The 20,469-nt window shown below is 43.0% G+C and overlaps 4 protein-coding genes across 5 annotated transcripts; 1 reads left to right on the top strand and 3 right to left on the bottom strand.

Annotated features, from left to right (window-relative positions):
* Positions 1-15: 15 nt before the first annotated feature.
* Positions 16-4,623, bottom strand: jdp2a (Jun dimerization protein 2a). Its single transcript, XM_047610277.1, has 4 exons — positions 4,309-4,623; positions 2,228-2,445; positions 1,387-1,491; positions 16-1,239 (listed from the first exon to the last, which is right to left on the bottom strand). Exons 1-4 carry the CDS (start codon positions 4,394-4,396, stop codon positions 1,054-1,056), a joined length of 597 nt encoding a protein of 198 aa, XP_047466233.1. The 5' UTR covers positions 4,397-4,623; the 3' UTR covers positions 16-1,053.
* A 158-nt stretch (positions 4,624-4,781) lies between these two features.
* fosaa (v-fos FBJ murine osteosarcoma viral oncogene homolog Aa) lies at positions 4,782-9,802 on the bottom strand. Its single transcript, XM_047610276.1, has 4 exons — positions 7,541-9,802; positions 6,651-6,878; positions 6,214-6,321; positions 4,782-6,098 (listed from the first exon to the last, which is right to left on the bottom strand). Exons 1-4 carry the CDS (start codon positions 7,901-7,903, stop codon positions 5,430-5,432), a joined length of 1,368 nt encoding a protein of 455 aa, XP_047466232.1. The 5' UTR covers positions 7,904-9,802; the 3' UTR covers positions 4,782-5,429.
* A 146-nt stretch (positions 9,803-9,948) lies between these two features.
* Positions 9,949-15,815, bottom strand: mlh3 (mutL homolog 3 (E. coli)). Of its 2 annotated transcripts, XM_047610268.1 has the most exons (12): positions 12,956-15,815; positions 12,729-12,830; positions 12,548-12,627; positions 12,322-12,426; positions 12,160-12,232; positions 12,006-12,074; positions 11,814-11,922; positions 10,789-10,948; positions 10,675-10,698; positions 10,502-10,580; positions 10,245-10,402; positions 9,949-10,142 (listed from the first exon to the last, which is right to left on the bottom strand). In XM_047610268.1, the coding sequence occupies exons 1-12, from the start codon at positions 15,519-15,521 to the stop codon at positions 10,071-10,073; spliced, it is 3,597 nt and encodes a 1,198-aa protein (XP_047466224.1). In that variant the 5' UTR covers positions 15,522-15,815; the 3' UTR covers positions 9,949-10,070. The 2 variants fall into 2 exon arrangements, with proteins under 2 accessions (XP_047466224.1, XP_047466225.1); XM_047610269.1 differs by lacking the exon at positions 12,729-12,830 and having other exon boundaries at positions 12,956-15,814.
* Positions 15,816-17,773: 1,958 nt separating this feature from the next.
* Positions 17,774-20,164, top strand: LOC125023983 (zinc finger C2HC domain-containing protein 1C-like). The gene is made up of 3 exons (XM_047611598.1): positions 17,774-18,007; positions 18,413-19,647; positions 19,800-20,164. The coding sequence occupies exons 2-3, from the start codon at positions 18,496-18,498 to the stop codon at positions 19,893-19,895; spliced, it is 1,248 nt and encodes a 415-aa protein (XP_047467554.1). The 5' UTR covers positions 17,774-18,007; positions 18,413-18,495; the 3' UTR covers positions 19,896-20,164.
* The last annotated feature ends 305 nt before the right edge of the window (positions 20,165-20,469 follow it).

Genomic DNA, 20,469 nt, shown 5'->3' on the forward strand with positions numbered 1-20,469 from the left:
ACTCAAAACTAAAAATCCAGTAAAAAAAAAAAGAAACTAAACATTTTATTAGGAAATACAAAATTGTATTTAGTGATAGCTTATATGCTTATATAACATCATATACAAAAGTATAAAAAACATAATTGGTAGTAACAGTATGGTAACAGAAAATAAAGTACAATGTAAACACTCCATACATATATATATATTTATATATTTATATATAGATATATATATATGTGGGTACATGACGCCTGCGCCAAAACAATAGAATACAGAAATAAAAAGGTTCTGCCGCTAAAACTCCTGATTTGTGTGTTAGAAAGGCCTGACTACACTCTCGAAAAAGCGCTGGTTTAGTTTTCTCGCATGATCCAGAGTAAGTGCTGATTAAATCGTTCCAGTAATTTACACATTCGAGTAAATGCTTCTATGACCCGTTAGCCCCCAAAATGTCAGCTGCAACGTCTCCGATCATCCGAATGTGTTTTGACAAATGTACAAGAAGAGCCTGGTCACACTTATCCTGACGCACGCTGACGCGGCTGTCGTGGTTTCAGTTAGTCACGTACAGACATTTCTGCAGCTGACCTGATGTAGTCTGAGCATCGACTTTAGCAAAAACTGCAAATGAGGAAATGAAAATGACAGAATACGTTACCGAAGTTCTTCAGATGACATGAACCACTAGTGTGTCTATAAGTGCAACCAGACACGTTAATTTTGGTTTCCTTGATGGCTAACTGCTCTAGTTAAGGACATACAGTATGTAGTATAAGTCTGCCATAGAACACTTGTTTCACTTCACGCTGATTGTGGCTGCAGCTCTCGTGACCACAGCGACAAATAAAATGGGGAAGCAGGAGGACATAAAAATAATAATAATAAAAAAAAAGAAGTTTGGTTTAACTGCCAAAACAGTGTCCGGACCTACTGGATCCACTATTTGTGGTATAGCAGCGCTCTGCATCTTAATGGTGGGAAGGAACGGCCGTTCTCCTTCTTCCACGGCCGAGGACCAGGTCTAAGTGCTGCTAGTTGGCTGCTTCTTCATAAGCAGTAGAAACGCCTTCACTTTGCCTCCAGCTGCTGCAGCAGAGGGTTCACCTCGCTCTCCGGCGTTTTGACACTGTCCGTCCTCACGATGCACGTGGGGCGATGGCGGTTCAGCATGAGGATCAGCTGCTGCCGCTCCAGCTTCAGCTCCTCGATCTGGGCTTTAAGGTCGGAGTTCAACATCTCTAGTCTTTCTGACTCCTGCCGGAGGACGGAGAGAAGAGAAAGCGAGGAAAAACTGAGACGCAGGAGGAAATTTTTTTTTTTAGCACTGGCTCTTACAACAGGTGAGGTGGATACGTGAGAATGTGAAATGTTGTGAAAGGGATCGCTTTAGGCACGTCCCACCTTCTGCAGATAGTCTGTCCTCTCCTTCTTTTTGTTTCGACACCGAGCTGCGGCCACTTTGTTTTTCTCTCGCCTTCGTTTCCTCCTCTCTTCCTCTTCATCTCTCTGAGGGACAAGACGGGAAAAAAATTCTGACCATATTTTAACATGCAGCCAGTCTGCGGCACACAAGCAGGAACACGTTGAAATTACGAAAGGTTAGTATCCTAACCTTCTTTGTTTGCACTGACAGCACTACGGAGCCTCCTTTATTATAAATATACTAAAATTGCATTTGTACTAAATAACAGACTATTATTATTCTATACAGTGTACATAAAATCACAATAAGTTAAAAAAGTGTTTTTGCTTTGCAGTACCAATGCAAGTATACAACTGGAAACTTAAATCCAAAAAAAAAAACAAAAACATATATTTATATGTAGACTAATTGCATTGATAAAATAAAACCAAAGCCATAAGGGCACCTGTTATCTGTATCTCAATACGCCTCAAATCCATCTGGTTGTAAAATGAATTCACTCCAACCATATTTCCCCCTCAACAGTCACAATGAGGACATTCTCAAAACACTCTTAACAACAGTAGCATGCACCACTATGTCCACTAGATGGTCCTGTTCATTAAGATATGACTTGGACCGGAGAAGCACTTTCACTTCAAGCAGATCTGTTAACGATACCCTACACAGAGGGCAATCACTTGAAATACAGTTTAACAGTAGTTGCATGTTCTGTGAAGCCGCACCATAAAAAGTATTTAATTGGAATAAGGAAGTCAAAACGTGCCATTTATCTGAATTTAAAGGGTAATGTTACCATTTGCTCAGTGTGTCCTATACCTCCGTTTTGATGACCAGCGGCCTCTTCCCCAGACTGTCCAGAAAGTGCAGAGGCGACAGCATTGTCCCAAACTCCTGGAGGTCGTCGAATTTGAGCTTGTCAGTCAACGTGGTGGCAGAGATCCCGGCCAGCGGGCCCAGGCTGGGCAGGGAGCCTGCTGTCACGGAGGGATCTGGGATTTGTCCTGGCATCGTGTCAGGCTCGGTCGTGACCACAGCTAGGAGGCAGAGCGAGAAAATGGGAGACATGCTCAGACTGCAGCTAAACCAGATGAATGAAAAACACGTAAAAACTCCTGCCTGTTGGGGTGCATGGTTTTAGGGTATGGTGGCAGACACCTAACATTAACAAAACGGGGACAAGTAGATATGGAAGTGCTTTGTTTGACCTGCAGTGCGTTGAAAATTGCAGTGCATTTGCCCGAGGTGCACGGCCCCTTTCTAGTGGTCAGACACGCAGTTCCATGATGAATTGCTGCTCTGTTACAGAAGCAGGATGTGGAGGCTGCTGCTCATTATGTTATTGTATAATTCTGCTACTTTTTCTGGAATGAGCATAACGCTATTTACTGAGACCTTGGCGAGGGTTTGCCTCATTTAACCAAGAGAGGCCGAAAGAGAGATGAGCACGCAACGCAGGCTCCAGCAAATTCCACTTTTTTTTTCCCGAGCAGAGCCAAAGGCAGCCGAGACATACTATCTGAATGTGCTTTTAGCCTTCGTGTGAGGAGAGAGGAATGTTCAGCATAACCCGGTCCACTTTAACCAAACCGTACTTGTTTTCCTTCACCACGCTGAGATTAAAGGTGGCACGGGCAACACTGGTGCGCACAGACACGTTTGTCCCGACAGAAACCTGGGCCTTTAAATATATATACAAGGGCAACGGAGAGAGGTGTGCAAGGCAAAGCCAGGCCAAAGACAGGAAATTACTTCAACAGCTCAGCAGCTTCCCAAGCCACATGACACAGCCGAAAACTATCTAAGGTCAATTACTCAGAGATCTTTATCCCACACTACGGGAATAAGTAGGTTAAAATATCTGATGGAAGTAACACTACAGGAAGCAGACACTTACAGTGGCTTCTTATCGTCTGTGACAGAGACCGATCTGATGGGCCTCTGAGTGAACAGTTTGAAGTGTTTTCCGTTGGTTATGGACGAGATGTGGACATGACAGTCTCACGTGGGAATAACTTTCTGTTTTGCACTTCCCCAAACTGGCAGGTCAAAAAAAACCAAAGTGGAACTCTGTAGCCTAGGGTGAGCAGACCGAACAAGACTGAAAATGGCGCAAAGGACACTATGACAAGTTGGATTTCATATTTTTCAGTGATAAAACTCACTGAAAAAGGCAAAAAAACAAAAAACAACACATCAGTATTTGGAGCTTTCACAAAAATGACTCTGAAACATGACATATTAAGGAGATCTGCTATTATAAAATTCCCATGATGCTTCACCGTTTAACAGCTGTTTTATTATGGCATCCTTATTATAGACCCAGTCCCACTAAACCAGTTAACTTCTTCTCGATGGTTTTTTAAGTGTACTGGATGAAGAGGTGGCTTTATGAATACATGTATCAATCTGCATGGTTGGTTGTGCTGTGGCGAGCATTGCTTTCTGAACTGGTCAACTTGAAAGCGGAAGTTTTTTTTCTTTCCTTTTTTTTTTTTTAGTGCAGCATTTATCTTTCGTAACTTTCCATTATAGCTGCAGCGATCAAATGACCGCACTTTAAAATAAAAAATGCGTTTTGAGGACGACTGCGCGGCGCTAATGTAAATGTTGGAGCAGGCAACATAAGGACATTTTGTTCTGAATTGTGCACGCCGTGTGAGAGGAGCATGCACACAAAAGAAAAAAAATCATCTTTCTGCAACATGCTCGTCGACTCGTTTGCTTTGGACGGCGAAATTTCAAGACAACGGCGGCGAAACCCGCGTATAACCGAAAACATCCGCGCTGCCTGTTCACAAACTACGCTCTCCGTGACCTGTGCGCGGCGCGCCAATGAGCAATTCATATGTAAAAATAAATAATTCAGCTTTCGACTTGGGAAGTTTCGCTGTACAGACCTGACTTCGATCCCAGGTGCAACAAATGTCCTTTCTTCTGGTCAGCCGAGGGTCGAGAGTAGATTTTAAAGAGTGGAAATCGTTGCATCAGCCCGATTTTTTAAACGTGATCCCAATCTGGGAGGATTTGGGAATGCGGAAATTAGGCTATGCCAGCCAAACGTAAGCAGGGATGTAAAAAAGTACATAGTGGGGGCAGAAGTGGGGAAGTCGCACCGCTCCTCCCATAAAGAAACACTGAGGCTGCAACCACAGTGGCTCAGATGGAGGCCCGCATCGAGAGAGAGGAGCTGCTGAAAAGCGAACTCAAAATGGAAAATCTAAACATCACTTTCACGGGGCAGTTTGAAATGAAGCAACTTTCGCTTTGACGCTGCCTCGCACGTTTCTTCCCCTCTCTCATGATTTAGATTCAGCACACGCACTCGTCGCTTCAATCCCAATCAATAAATCATTTTCTTCAAGCACCGAACACCACTGTGAACGTAGATTTATTATTATTCAGCAGCATAGATAAGCAATAGATGCTCATTTTTCTTTTTCAATTTAACAAATAAGTCAAACTCTGAAAGGTAAAAAAATAAATCATAAGTTACATCTTGATAAGATATATCATATATATATATTTATATATAGCACTGGATGTTTTCATGGAAAACTTTCAACGTTTTAACAATGAGGTCAAACCACAGTGGATGACATTGAGGTATGTAAGTACTCAACATACAGTAGATGAATGTGTAAATACAACATTTACAGCAATCAATACACTATTGACACCAAAACACGAAACCATACTGTTACACTGAATTCCACTTGACACCTTAGATCTAGTAACAGATCAGATATATAAGAAAATTATTTGGAGTTTTCTCTGCATGCGTTTTAAAATCTAAACTTCCTCCCTCTTTAAATTAAAAGCCATGCTTTTAGCTACATCGCTCTGTTGGCCGTGTGTCTGGAGAAAGTTTATGCGTTTGTCGCGCACATGACATTTCATGAAAGTACTCCTTGAAGTGTTACAGCATACTGTGGCATACGTTGCTCATTTCAAAGTCAGGGACCTGCAAACAGAAAAAAATAAACCAGAGAGATCAGACAGATCGCTTCCCCTCCGCACATTATAAGGCCAGCAGAGTCGGAGAGTTGAGGATGTCGACGGATTCGGCCTTCTTTCCTCCACCTTTATGGCCGTCTAGTCCCTCTGTGAGAGAGTCCAGCTCGGGACACGCGAACGTGAACACGGACAGGTAGCTGCTGCAGGTGGGGGTGGAGGTCACCACGGGCGTGCTGAGGGGCTCCAGGTCGCTGGAGACCGACTTGTACAGGGTCTCCCAGTCCGAGACCCCGAGGGAACTGCTCAGGTCTATGTCTGGCACGGACCGAGCCGTCTCCAAGGGGGTTTTCTCCTCCAAACTGGGTAACATGTTGTCCAGCAGCCCCTCTTTAATGTCCAGAGAGGGCTCGAGATCGCAGATGTTGATTTCAGCGCTGCTGCACAGCAAGATGTTGGAGTTCCCGGAGATGGCCGTGGACGGATCACTGGGGATGTCCATGTCCTGGAGTGACGGAGCTTCCTGGGTGCCATCATCCGGAAGCCTGTCCTCATCCGGACTGGGCGGCAGCTCCGGGGACCCCGTGGGCTCCTGGAAAATGGACTCGAGCTCTTCCGACATCTGGCACACCGGTTTGTGCGTCGCGAGGATAAACTCGAGCCGCTCTTTCTCTTTGAGAAGGTTGGCTATTTCCGTCTCCAGGGCTGCCTTCTCCTCCTCCAGCTTGTCCGTCTCCTTCAGAAAGATTCAACATCCAAGATCATCCACACGGAAAAAAAACACACACACACACACACACACATCGGTGGGTGCTAACGACAGCTGAGCAAATGGATCACTGTTTACTTACAGCTTGCAGGGTATCTGTGAGTTCCCTCCGTCTGTTGCGACACTTCGCCGCGGCCATTTTATTCCTCTCCCTTCTTATCCTCTTTTTCTCCTCCTCCTCTGGAGACAGCTGGGATGGAAAGGAAAGAATTCAGTTATTACCTTGAAGTCTCCAGCCATTTTCATCTCCTAATCCGCTGCATCCGCTCCCAGTTCACCCTCTGAAGAATGGCAGAAGCATGTTTCGCTGCAATGCGTCTAAAAATAGACCATTGTTGCAGACTTGCTGTGACCTGAATATAAATGGACTGCCTAAGGAAGGCACACAGCCCGCACACGGCACAAGAGCAGCATGCAAAATAGCTCTGTTGCACACAAGGAATTCAGACTGGCATATGTAAATGAACTCTATTGACTACTCTGTCCAATAGCAGGTGGACTTCATGTGAGCTAACCTACCTCCTCTGTTTTCCCCTTTCTGGCAGCATTTTTTCCCTTATTCCCGCCTGCTTTGGGTGTTGCCTGGCGAGAGCTTAGCGGTTCATTGGCTTGCTTGCTACCCGGAGACGGGGAGACAGATGTAATAATCGTAGGCTGGACCATCCACTGGAAATCTGGGGTAGAGGAAATTGCTGTAACTGTTGGAACAAATGGAGTGTCTTGGGCGCTCGTGTCATTGCAGACATCCTGAAAAACGGAAATAATTAACAATAGTGACTTAATTAAAGATTTTTTTTTAGATATTAGAGGATTCAGGTGCACCTCGCTGCGAGGACAAAACCATCAATAAAAACCTGCGTATAATTAGTTCATGGTCTAAAACAGAGGATGCCCTGCATGTGGTCTATTGTCTAGAAATATACCCCACCAGAAATAGCCTTCTCCGGATCAATATTTGACTTTATCATTGTTTCTGACGTCACCACTGACGCAGGGCTGCTGTGGAGTCTCCTGAATGGATTTATTTTTCTCAATGAACCGCTGCATCGACACGCTCACATTTGGTCCCAGGACGTCGGCATCATAACAACCCCGACCTGCAGGGCTATTTTGTCTCATCGCCACCTGCATTTGCATCTAACCCGGTTTCACATCAAAAAATATACAAGAGAGAGGAATAAATAAATAAATTAATAAATAAACGCACCCAGTTAATTAAAATCTTATCAATCAGCTCCCCCTCCCCCCACCACGAAGATAAAAAGCACCGGAGCGTTCATTGGAGAGGGGGGTAAAAAAAAAGAAAAAAAAAAGAAAAGAGGAAAAAATAAAGTGTCGTTTATTCTGCTTGTAAAAGGGGCGCCCTCTGGGTTGCACACTGAATGAACGATAAACAAAGCCATTCATACCTTTGCATTGCTCTCTGAGGAGGAGGCTGGAGAGCTCGCCTCTTCTGGCGTCTTCTCGCAGAGTGTCCCGACAGGAGACTCTGTCCGGCAGGTGGGAGAGACTGACTCCATATCGGGCGTCGGATTGTTATGATACATCACGGAGGAAGGAGGAAAAAAAAAAAAAGTCCTGATCAATGACAAATATGACTCTGGCCTTCCGCTGGGCAGAGCGACGCGGGTCTTTTCTCCAGGTATATACCTGGTAACTGGACGACTAGAATGCAAGCCCCTCCTTTTATGCTCTGCTAGAATTTTATGAATGAACCAAGACTGTACCATCGGCGGAGGGGGGGTCAGACTGACAGCCACGCAGGCCCTCATTTTAGCAGAAAAGAGCACTATTTGGATATTTATCCAACAAAGATAGGCCCCCCTTCACTGATACATTTTCTTTTCTTTGTTTGTTTTTTGTTTTTTTACATATGTGATCAGGACTTTGTCGACGCACTAACGCTTGCTGTTTCCGCTCCCATTCATAAATATCGGCTTCTTATTTATGCAACATGGGATGTAAAACGTGCGCCTATTTTTAAACCCACGTATGTAACCGTTTCCCAGGCGATGGGGCTTTAAATGCTCGTGTGGATTCATTTAATCAACGGTGTTATGAAGCGATTATGATCAGGTAAATCCGAAAACAATTTGTTTACTGAAGCTCGTTTCATTCCAAGGTCAACTTAACACCTTTTAAAATGTGTAATTTCTGACAGACAGATGTTAGATCAGCAGCCGCCGCCGCTCCGCTCGTTTTATTTATTTATTTTATTTTTTTATGAAACACAGACTAGTCTGCTGTATGACAGCAGGCATCTCTCTGTGAGCTCAGCTATTAGCCTGTTCCAAAGATAAGAATCGGGGACTGTTAGCAGACATAATGAAATGATGCTGAATTGTTTACTTGGGCGACGGTGGCGAAGAGGAGACATGTGGGGGCGCGAGAGTCACGTGGCATGACCCGGAAGTGTGGAGGAGGAGGAGGAGGAGGAGGAGAGGTGGGGGTCACTTGACATGAGGAGCAGCAACATCCATCAAACCCAAGACAACAATGGAGCAGCAGCATGTCGACACACTACACTGCCTTTAACTCCTGATAGCTGTCCCGGTGGACCCCGTGGCTTCTCTTAAATTGTCTCTACGGACCAGCATCAGGAAATGTTGACAAAGACGACATAGATAATGTTCTGGTCAAAGGCTAGAACAAAGTCAGCAAAAGAAGGCTCATATACAGTTTCTGCTGCAAAGGTTTTCATTAACAACAGAAAGTCACAACATTTGCTTAAATAACATCACATATATAGTATCTTAATAAAATATTAAATATTAATAATTTAATATATTTAGGCTCCATCATCACATTGAGATTTATAAAACTAATACATCTGGATCCCCTCACACAGATGCTTTTAACTTCACAAATGAACGGACCAACACATTTTAAAGAATGTGTTCATTCTTCGGATACATTTCATTATGCTGCTTATGATGCGCGTCCTCGCTTCCCTCACTCGTGTTTCTTTCTCGTGGCTCCTCAAAGCAAGGATGTAAAAGACATGTGAAATTCTTGGTTTTATAACGTCAAGCAGAATCAGCTACTCACAGCTGCACAGCTGTGGAGGTGTCAAAAGACGCAGGTATGACACACCTCTGTCATTCTCTTAACTCATCCAATAAGCTCCCTTCTCTCAAGAGTTGCATTTAAGGGACTGGAAGATCCTCCGTGATGACAGACAGGGAACAATTACAGGTTACAGAGGGAAAGAAAGAATGCACAGCAGTATCTATTGCACAAGACATTTCAAAACAATGACATAAAATGTGTTGCTTGACTAAATACCACCCTGTGAACTGAATTATAAATAAATATATAAGTCATCATGAACACTGTTGTTTTCATGTGATACAGATCATGGACGAGAGCATTAACATCACTTCAAAGGATGTCTGGCCTGTTGCCTCGACTACTCTCCCCTCTGGTGTCTTCTTCACCGCCTCCACTCGCATCTCAGGTGGGAGTGACCAAAGTGCAAGAAGAGGAGGCGAGGAAAGAAATAAAGAAGAATGTAAAAACTGAGAAATCAGCAGATGGACACCTGCTTCTTAGGAATGATCAAACAAATATTAAGCTTGAGAGTCTGGACTCTGAATGTGTCATTCACTCATTGTTGTCTAAAGTCGTCAAAAATATTGGCGGCTTTAACACTGTTTAAGTGGCCTTCTCTGTCTCAAACAAGCCCCCGCCAACACACAAGTGCTGCTCTTTACATCATCTCTGTTTGGTTGCTATGTGGAAAATGTTTAGTTTTATGAATGTTATGAACGCAGCACAAATGAAAGGAAACGGCATGATCATCACATGGACTATAATGTATCTTTTACCATTTTTTGCTGTTTATTTTAGGTGTTCACCTTTTGAGTACTTACTAATCTTATTGTTACTATATAAATACCTTTTAAAAACGTACAGTTTCTAAAAAATTAAAACACCCACTTATCCATTTCCATATAGTTCCCACGCTTTATACATTCTTCTGAGCTTCAGGAGGTTGGGTTTCTGAAAGTCCTGCAGGGACGAGAATGCTTAGTCACCAACAGATTGCTGCGACGTACAGTACATCACCTTGAATCCTAAATTTAGTCCCAAATTCAGACTATTACAACTTACTGCTACACTCTGGTCTTTGTCCAAATGAAGGATGTCTACGAGCGGAGCAATAGACGGACGGCCATGGGCGCACTGGAAGGGCAGCTGGCAGGAGGACAGGGACGCAACCAAGCTGCAGCATTCGTCTCTGCTCAGAGTGTCGTTGAATTTGATGGCGCCTGTTTAATGCGCACGCGTATAAAAACAACAGGAATAAAAACTGAAGGCCCGCTATCGCAGAAGAATTGAACTCAAGGATGGAGATCATTTATATTTACCGTGGCATGCTAGCGAGGCCAGCACTTTGAGAACGGTGAGAGGCAGCGTTCCCCTCACTCTCCCTGCAGAGCGGAGTAACTGAAACATGAAAATAAGAGAAATCATGTTACTGAACATCAGCATACTTTCTGCATCTGAATTTTAGGGGTTGGAAAGACAAAACCTGGCTTACCTCAATCTGCTCTTGAAGATACTCCTAATGTGAGATAATGCAAGTGGTTAATATAAGGGAACCCTCACTTGGCTGAATCAGTGACATAAATAGCTTAGGTTTAACAAGTCTTACCTGAACAATAGGCTTGATAACAGATGGTCTCCCCCTCCTCAGCTCATTACTCTCTCTCTCCATGAAGCACAACGGCACCTTTCCCACAAACACCTGGGGCTCTGCTGCCTGTGAGAAGGTAACTTCCAGGCCTAAACTCCTCAAATGTGGCTGACAGGACCTGCAGGACAATAAGTGTCTTGTTATTGACAGTCTAATAGCATGTGTAGTTAGGAATGATAAGAAAATGAACAGAACAATGCGTTGACATTTCATAGTACAAGGAAACACTCAGCATTGGTAGTGTCATAGTTAAGAAGGCTAAAGCTACAGGATGATTTAGTCTGGCTTAGATCAGAGGTATCAACAGGTTCACTCAGCTCCATGATATGACCTTATTCATAGTGTGAAATAACTGGATTGTACCAATGGCAGCACAATCACCCTTCTTTTCTCATCCTGCTACTTGACTCTTGGCTGAAAGTTCCTCAAGGTGAAATTTAGTCTCTTCAACGAGTAACACTGACAGAATTTTCTTAACAAACCCAAGAATATGGAAACAGCAAAAACACGACCAACCTAAAAATGTAGGTTTTATAGATTTCATCATGGCTTAACAAGGAAACTATTAATATGCAACAGGTCGCTCTTACTTCATCCACTCCTAGGTCATCTTTATTAATACACTGCAAACTAGATGTCCAGAGCAGAAACAAATGAGTTTAAGGTCAACTGTAGGGTAAGCAGACCCATCCAGATTTGTCAGACCTTCCCATTTAAAGCACATTCCCCACTACAAAAAATAATTCAAATAAAAATCAACATAATTCCAGATCTTGTGCAACAAGGATCATCTGGAAGCTTATCAATAATGTATTAAACGTAGCCAGCATAAGACACTGACTATGTATCCACATTTGACTTGTAGCTATGCTTTGGATAAATAAATATTCTTAAACTTGGCAGTTTCTGCCTCTAGCTATGTCTTGTGGTTGTACAGGTATTCCTCCTTTCCTTGCAGCTCAGCACAAAGCACATAAACACACCTTAGCAGCCTTAGCTCCTCTTCTGTTACACTGATCTCAAGTGGTGGTAAAATGGCTGATGAACACAGACGTTTTTCTCCCACGGTGTCCGGGTCATCTTCATACGAATCTATGCCAACAAATGCAGTCATTACTGCAGCATCACATCAGTAACCCACCAACAGCTTTACTTTACATTTATTCACTTTTTACCTGCGACCAAATTCTCAAGTCGGACTCTCTCATGAGCAGCGTGTTGATCCACCAGCACCAGCAGATTTGCTGAGATTCCAATAGAAAACATACAAATATGAATGAAATGTCTGGAAAACAACAGGTAACGTGACCTTCAGGATTCTCCTCATACCTTCGGTTTCTGGCTCTTCGTCTCTTGTGTTGATAAGGCATGCAAGAAACTTTTTATCCACTTGATGAATCACCTATAAGGCAATTGCATATCATTTTTAGAACTTTATTTCATATTTGTCCCAAAACTGAAAGAATTAAAGGATACAAAATATATATTTGCCTTCATTGAGTGAATCATGGCCTTAGAAAAGCGGTAAGGAAACAGGATGTTGTGGATCTTTACAGCCAGTCCTTCAGCTTGTGCGCTGGAAATATCAACGCCGACCTGTTGGCACAGTGGTGAACTATTTAAGACATGACGACATCTTTGAAGACAAGACATGGAGAAGACATTAAAATCATAACGAAAGTGAATTCTGATGGGAAAAGTGAAATATTTTCTGTACCGTGGGAGGGCGGACAAACACAGGATTTTTCCATTTTGAGTATAATGAAGAAAGGGAGTTGGAGCTTTCACCAACGTCCTCTGCAAGTTAGAGAAGATAAATAAGAGACATTTACTCAACATTTTGTGCATCATGTGTGTTACGCCCTTACAGTCTGTGATGTGATATGTCTGTGAGATACCTCTATAATCAAGCCCTGAGCTAATTACTCTCTCTGGTCTGGATTTAGGCAGGAAAGGCAACACTAGATCCACCTGAAAAGGGTAACACCTGTATTCCATACCTATATTTCAAGGAAGAGGGACATGATAGTAATCACAAGCCCTTTTGCGTACAAAAAAAAAATTAACAAAAAGGCACATTTTCTGGATTAAATCAATGATGCTGTAGGTATGTATGCGCACTAACCCATTTCAGAGATGACGCTAACTGCCATGTTGGTGACGTCCGATGTACAAGGTACTTGTGTTTCTTCAGTTCCTGGGTCTTCATATCTGCTGAGCCCGGTCTCTTTGTTGACATAAACTGTCCTCCCAACAGATGTGTCATAATGATGAAGCCAGTCATTCAGCGTCGTCTCTTCTTCCTTCTCAGCCAACTGAGGATTCGTGCTGCCACCTGGGACTTGCTCAAGGCTCAGTGTAGCGTCGCAAGGATCCTCATTGTTGTTACTGTCTTGGACGCCATCATTGTCATGACTGAGAGAGATGTTGTCCTGTGACGTCCTCAACATATGTAGTGAATCTTCGGTCTTGTGTTGTTTCAAATGGCAAAGTTTAGCTGACAAAGACTTTTCACCTCTTCTCTGATCTGAATCTGGTTTTATCTCTGCGACTGATGAGAGGTTTGGTAGGGTTTTGATGCTGCTTTGTGTCTCCTCTTTTTCTTGCGCCTCAGTATCATCACCCTCCTGCTGAGTTTTCTCACAAACTGATACACTTCTCGACATAACGTCGTCCCTCTGAGGAAGTCTAGTATTCTTCTGTATGCGAGTATCATGACACAGTAATTTCCCTTTGTCAGATTTACTATAAAGTCTTCTAAACCTGTCAAGAGATCCAGAGTCCTCATATGTTGACAATTTGTGGCAAAAATCTACTCGGGCGATCTTTCTGGGAAGGACAGTAGCAACGTTTCTGAATTGTTTCTGAGAAGATCCATCTCTGCATGCGTCCAGTGAGATTTTGCGTTTTAATTTTTCTTTACTGTTTGCTGTTATTTCTTCCTCCTGAAATACTGTCTTGTTTGTTTGAGGCAGATCCTGAGTCTGCAGACTTTCATGAATATATGGATCAGACAGACTGATCTTTCTGTTGCTGCCTAAAGACTGCCCATGTCTGTCTCCACTCTGGCAGCGTGGTACTACTTTCTCAGTATGGTTTAAATCAGGCCAAACGTGTTGTACAACGCTGTGTTGTGAATTTATATCGCTGGTTGAGGCAGCACCGCTTAACTGTATCTCTACTTCTTTTAAAAACAAACCTTTTAATTCATTGGACGTGTGTACATTTTCCAAGCCTTCCCCATCTTTATTGAGTATTTGCTTCTCTTCATCGTTAATTTCATTATGAGAGTAAGGCTCATCTATACATTCTTCGTTTACACATTTTTCTCTGTGCGTCTTTTCCATCTCATTTGCATTTATCTTTTCCAAATGCCCAGTCTCTTCTGAATTGCACTCCGTCACACCAGACTCCATGTAAGCATCATTTGCGGATCCACCGCCCCCTGTGCGCTTACGATGAACAGATTCAGATGCCAGCTTCATTCCTATGCCGCAGTCCAATGCAGAAGTCCCAAAACTTGCTTGGTCACCTCTGTCGCTATTCCCTTCCTGCTCTGCTCTGTCAGTGCAAAACACCTTTGGAGATACACAGTTTAAGTCGTCTTGAGAAAATACAGCCACCAAGTTCTCCCTGCTCAGGAACGCTTTCACCGCTTCTTCTATGCAGACCAAAATGCCATCCCAGTCTTTGAACTCTATTAGAGTTTTGGCAGGCTCAAGGCAGATGTCATATTCTGAGTAAGAGCACTTGATATTGAGGACGTATACACCACATAGCTCTTGGCTTCGTTTGTGTTTTGGACTCCTGATGACAGACTGCCCATCAGGGCTGTCACTTTTCTGGTTTGAGCCGCTCAGTCTGCGCAGGAGAAAGTTCAGGAGCTTGTGGATGCGGGTTTTCAGCAGCAGTCTTTCGTTAACATACAGGAACTGCAAGCTGTTATTGTAGTGGCCCTCTTTGCCGAGGTAGCCGGCCACTTCAAACTGCCTGTGTGTGTAGCTGATTTCTCCAAGTTTCTCTGCTCGGCCAAGGCTGTGTATCTGGATGAACCTGTGGTACGTGTTCCTGGCTTTAGGGAGCTGCACCAGCATGGCCCCCGTGCAGTCATTCTTCAGGGTGAAGGACACAGATGGGTGCATCAAGGAAATAGCCTCCACTCTGTGTCTGATCCTCTCACCCTCCAGGACAGCGTCAACCCTTTTCCTCCGGACTGGCATGTTGTGGAAGAAGTTGCAAATTATAACAGTGGTCCCAGCAGAGGGTCGAACAGTCTCTGCCTCGAAGACCTCCAAGCCCTGGCCATCCTTGAATATCTTGACGTGCGTTTTCACTGATGATCTGGTCCGGGATGAGATTTCAACAAGCGTAGCCATAGAAACTATGCTCGCCAGAGCCTCTCCTCTGAAGCCGTACCACCTGAGGTCGTCCAGGTCTTTAACAGAGCTACATTTGCTCGTGTGGTATCTATTTCCCACACACTCCATGTCTTCGGCGCTCATGCCAGCGCCGTTGTCGATTACCTGAACTTTAAGTGCCTCCATGTCCATCCGTACCCCCACGCAGGTCGCCCCGGCGTCGATGCTGTTCAGAAGGAGCTCCTCTATGCACTGTTGAAGTGAAGGGATGGCAACACCGGAGCGAAGCTTCCCCTGAACCTCTCTGGGCAAACACTTAATCATATTGACCATTAAGTTAAATTCTCTCGGTGTGTTTAGTAACCTTAGTCCATCTGTCCTCGATGTCTACAGAGATTTAAGTTCATCGACTGTATTAAAACTGACCGTTGCTAACCAGCTAACGCGTATCTATGCTAGCTAGTTAAACAACATTTGTGACGGCAACACATTTTTAAAAAAAAGAGTCTCTTCCGCAAACGGTTAAAAGGTTCAATATAATGTACATTGGAAAAGTATGCCAAAACTGCTCAGCTGTTGTGTACAGTCAACAAGCAACAAAAAGAGATGGCCTCAACAGCTCAACGCTAACAGACCGAGGTTAATACCGCCATCTTCTGGCCTGACAGACCTCGGGAATGCAGCGTTCCCTTCAGCTCGGTGACTTGGAAATTCTGGAAAATAGACCAAATGCATCAACTAACTTATATTCATTGTTTCCCATTAAACTACACAAATAAGCCATACAAACGTTCTGTGTATATTCAGAGTTCGCATTGGTCATATTTGTGTTTTCCTTGGGCGAATTACGCTGAGAACATTAGTTTAAAGTTTAAAGTTCCGATTTCAGAAGTTTCACTTGGAATTTTAACGCACCACGTCCGTACCAATGGTCTCGTGTGATTGTTTTCAGGAGCAGGACGGAGTCTGCTTTAAATGTTCACACTGTCACCTACTGTACGGAGTTTGCTGCATGACATCATCATCAACTTCATTACTTAACACATGTGCCTTTTCTATTTAAAGTCAACATGTCTGTGAACAACTGAGCCACTGATACAAGTAAGCAGCTGTCACTAGTGGTGATATTTGTATACTAGAAAAAAAAATCGAATCTTATCTATCTCCATTTTTTTTTTAAGTTTCTTAACAACATAGTAGAAGCCTTAATGTTGTCCTGTCTTGGTTCTTTGTAGTTTCATGCAGCATCATGGTCCTGGAAGAATGTTGTCTCATTTTACTTTATATTGCATCTGCTCACAAAGTTCAAACGACAGCGATTCCTTGACCAAGGGCATTTGTGTCACCAGGCCATCATATCTACTACAGCCTTGTTACAATATTACAAGTAAATAAAATAACATGAGGCCTTTTGAATTAATTTTTCATTTATTGTTGTAAGTTGTGTTCTAGATACATATTCTGGGGATGTTAAGGAGACCCAGCATATGTGATACACACATTACTTTAATTCAGGAGTTGAACTCCAACCAATAAAAATACACTAAATAAATAAAAGTTAATATTACAGGCACATACAATATGGGTTATTTTTATTTTACTATGTTAAATGAGGAGTGTTCTAGGCTGTCAATTGTTTTTTCATTCTTGAACTCGGCCTTCGTTATGTGCGACTTGGGGCTCCCGGTGGATTTCAGCCATTCTTCCATTTGCTTCACCTTGCTGCGTGAGCCTTGTAGCTGCCCCTGGACAGTTCCTGCGCTTGTGTTTTGGACCCAGCCAACCAGGCCAAGTTTCTTCCCTTCTGCCTGGAAATGGATAAATACCATGGACAATACTGCAAAGATGAGACTGACGAAAAACCACAGATAACATGACATACAAGTGACATAAAAGTCTGGAGGAAAAGATGTGAAATTTTAAGACCGAAATATCCTGTCAGATAGGAATAGGTAGTTTAGAAACTCCAAAAGTCCACCTTCGAGTTTCACTACTACCATTAATAGGTCAGATACCAAATATTGTTTCAATGTTTCAATTTAATGTTAGATCACATTCATTATACTTGAACCCTGTTTATAATACTGCGATTTCTGTTTTTGACTGTGTGGACAGATCACTTAATTTCAGATCATTTGATAAACATTTGTCACGTACAATTAAATTAACAGACATGTAATCAAGCAATGATCAGAAAAGGAGCCAGTAAGAGTTAGGTTTTTAACTGTTAAAAGCTTACTCACTTGAGTGTATTTCCGGAAAAATACACCTTGCACTCTGCCAAAAATTTCATAATCCACTGAAATTAGGTCTTCACTGGACATAGTGAACCTGAGTGGACATAGAAAAAGGAGGAATGACACAGTATTTTACTGCTGTGTATTAGGAACCCATCATGCACTGCATGGGCTATTTTACAGCTAAACGCTAAGCTAACACAGTTCATTTAGGCTAAAACAACTACCACCCGACACAATGAACACTCATGACTCTATATGTATCCTGTTAATGCACACGAACGATGGTCTTCTGTAAAACAAGTCACCTGAATATTAAGATGTCACCATGAAACGAACACACGGAGCCGAAAGACCTCGATTTCAAAACATACGGGACTCTCCACTTCAGGAAGTGACGGACCAGAAGGACGGACCAATCAGAGAAGACCCCAGAGACACAGGTTTCTAGGCAACAAGCGTAAACGTTGAAAAAGAAGTCGGTTCATTTTGATTATTTGTGTCTATTTGGAGCTAAACGTAAACTATGAGCTATTGTCTAATAGTCTAGACGGATTTTTAAACGCACTTATACTTAAACTGGTAAGCAGATCGCAGTTTATATGTTTAATATTTTTGTAATTTTGCTAACGAACGTGAGCCAGAAAAAAACATTAAAGGCCACGCCATCAGTATTTACTCTGCTATGTACGTCGAGATTTTAAAGGTTATCCTTAAAAAATGTTAATGATGTTTATGGGGAAATTAAAGTCTCTATAATCTGTTACAGAAAAATGAGTAATTGTACCTACAAGTTCAACCTGAAAACCCTTGCAGGTTATATTTGCAGTATAGCTGTCATTGTATTCTTCCTAATCTTGAATTTTGAATTGTTTGTGTAACTTGACAGTGACTTGAAATTTAAGTTAAGCTGATTTAGTCACACCTATGCTATTATACGACACAAACAGCGTGAGTACCAAGCCTTACTTTCTTGTTTTCCCCTAGATATCCTACAAAGAATTACCCTCAACAGTGTGGAAGACTTGGATGGACAGACATCACATAATGATCCACAGTAAGATGAAGCCATGAACACCAACACAAGCAGAAGAAATATTGCTCAAGCACAAAACATCATTGCAGGACAAAGGCATGGCAATGGTCACACCCATGCACAGCGAGATGTTTTGGCAAACAGGAAAGCAGCTACGTTAGACCAACCATTTCCAACAAAGCCCGTTAGCCACAGAAGAACTCTCAGGGCACAAGTCTCATTTGATTCTGACAAATTCACCGTTTCAACCCATCCAAGAGGCCAGTTGCCGTCCCATTCAAATGGCGCTGGATCTCGACACTCGAGAAAGGACACGCAGCCCAGTGGAGAGCTGTCAATGGCCAGAGCAATTCATGCAAAAGAGCTCATGCTACAGGAGAAGCTCTGGAAGGCTGAAGCAAAAATAAGACAAAAGATCCAGTGGGATGCAGCCGACGTAGCTGCAGATGATGACCGTAAGGACAGGGAAGTGAGGCACAACAGAGGACAAGCTGAGAGGGGAAAAGCTCAGATGAAAAGCAGAGTATCGGAGCAGCAGAAGCAGAGAAGCAGAGACACGTCGATGGAGGGAAGACAGCAGGAGGATTTTAAGCAACCTGGGAAGAAACTAGATCAGAAGGCTGAGAACAGAGTGAGAAATGAAGTATATCAGGTGCGAGTTACAAAAGCTCCTCTGTCAAAAGGAAAAACAACAAAAGCAACTCTTGCTATCCCACATAAAGAGCAAGAAGTGAGCGGAGAGATGAAATCGACGAGGAAGAATATGAAAGAGCATGCCAGGAGAAAAGAAGGGGATGAAAAAGATTATGGTATTTGTGGAGAAACTAAACACAACAAACAAAACAAGACGCATGTGGGTGATACAGTTCAGACAGAAAACCAGAGAAGTTCACAAGTAAAACTGCCTGAGGAATCAGCTCTCCCGCCGATTTCTAGTCCTTCTCAAAGCAGTCGATCCCAACCGGAGGAGCGCACACTCGTGGATAACGCAGACGTCAACATCCTGCTTCTTCCTTGCAAATTCTGCAACAGAACGTTTGCAAGCGAAAGATTGGAAAAGCATGTCCAAGTTTGCAAAAAGATGACACAGTCACATCGTCCGGTCTTCAACTCTTACACTAACAGGACCAAAGGCTCGGTGCTGGAGGAGTTCTACAAAACCCACCCCAGGAGTGAGACTCCAGAGGTAAGCCTAATAGCTTTAATGAACGCTTAAACACAGCTTTGCTTGAAAAACATGACAAAGCATCTTTTTTGTGTCAATGGAGAGCACTTCCCCTATGTGTAATGTCACATATCTGATTTCATTATTATACAATTTTTTTGTTGTTGTTGAAGAAAAAGAACCGCAGACAAAGCTACAAGGGAAATATAAGCAATCTCCCGCCGCGGAGACTCCCAGCTGGCACTTCACAGCAAAAGTGGTCCAAGTAAGATGAACCAGACCACAAGCAACGTATCCTCAGATGTATCAGGACATCCATCACTTTGCTGTTGTCAATGTCGTCTCTGAATTTAATCACTTTTTAGAATTTATTCATGAACCTGGTGTTGCTTTTCCTCTTAATCAGTCAGAACTGTCAGAGATAGTTGTAGCCATTTTACAATGACAGGGTATCTAGATTATAGGGAAAGTACATTGTAACTTACACTTTGAGAACCACTGATGACAGTGCCTATTAAAAAGTTTGATGAAAACTCAAGACCACTGCGATTTAACTCCAGTATTCCTCACAAAACTGCTGAAGCTCTGTAAGACCGCATGGGGATCAGATGTGAACGGCCTCTTTCAAGTCCAGCCTCTAATTCTTTATTGGACTGAGGTCTAGGCTTTGACTCCTGAACATTCACCTTGTTTCCAAACCATCTCTGTATAGTTTTTGCAGTTTGCTTTGGGTCATTGTCTTGGTAGAAATGAACTATTCCCCTCAGGTCGTAGCACTTATACAGACCAAGATTTCCCTGCATTCACCTTATCCTCTACCTTTACAGGCTGCGTAACGGTAGA

The sequence above is a fragment of the Mugil cephalus genome, chromosome 17, assembly GCF_022458985.1.
Source record: "Mugil cephalus isolate CIBA_MC_2020 chromosome 17, CIBA_Mcephalus_1.1, whole genome shotgun sequence".
Lineage (NCBI taxonomy): Eukaryota > Metazoa > Chordata > Actinopteri > Mugiliformes > Mugilidae > Mugil > Mugil cephalus.

Coding starts and splice junctions, on each gene's coding strand:
- mlh3 (XM_047610268.1), bottom strand. CDS start 15,521: ATGGTCAATATGATTAAGTGTTTGCCCAGAGAGGTTCAGGGGAAGCTT. Junction 12,075..12,159: donor CGAAGAGCCAGAAACCGAAG/GTATGAGGAGAA, acceptor TTGGAATCTCAG/CAAATCTGCTGGTGCTGGTG. Junction 10,949..11,813: donor GAGGAGCTAAGGCTGCTAAG/GTGTGTTTATGT, acceptor ATTGTCCTGCAG/GTCCTGTCAGCCACATTTGA.
- fosaa (XM_047610276.1), bottom strand. CDS start 7,903: ATGAGGGCCTGCGTGGCTGTCAGTCTGACCCCCCCTCCGCCGATGGTA. Junction 6,879..7,540: donor CCTCAGAGAGCAATGCAAAG/GTATGAATGGCT, acceptor TCCGTTTTTCAG/GATGTCTGCAATGACACGAG. Junction 6,099..6,213: donor TCACAGATACCCTGCAAGCT/GTAAGTAAACAG, acceptor ATCTTTCTGAAG/GAGACGGACAAGCTGGAGGA.
- LOC125023983 (XM_047611598.1), top strand. CDS start 18,496: ATGAACACCAACACAAGCAGAAGAAATATTGCTCAAGCACAAAACATC. Junction 19,648..19,799: donor CCAGGAGTGAGACTCCAGAG/GTAAGCCTAATA, acceptor TTGTTGTTGAAG/AAAAAGAACCGCAGACAAAG.
- jdp2a (XM_047610277.1), bottom strand. CDS start 4,396: ATGCAACGATTTCCACTCTTTAAAATCTACTCTCGACCCTCGGCTGAC. Junction 2,446..4,308: donor GCACCTGGGATCGAAGTCAG/GTCTGTACAGCG, acceptor TCTGCCTCCTAG/CTGTGGTCACGACCGAGCCT. Junction 1,240..1,386: donor GGACAGACTATCTGCAGAAG/GTGGGACGTGCC, acceptor GTCCTCCGGCAG/GAGTCAGAAAGACTAGAGAT.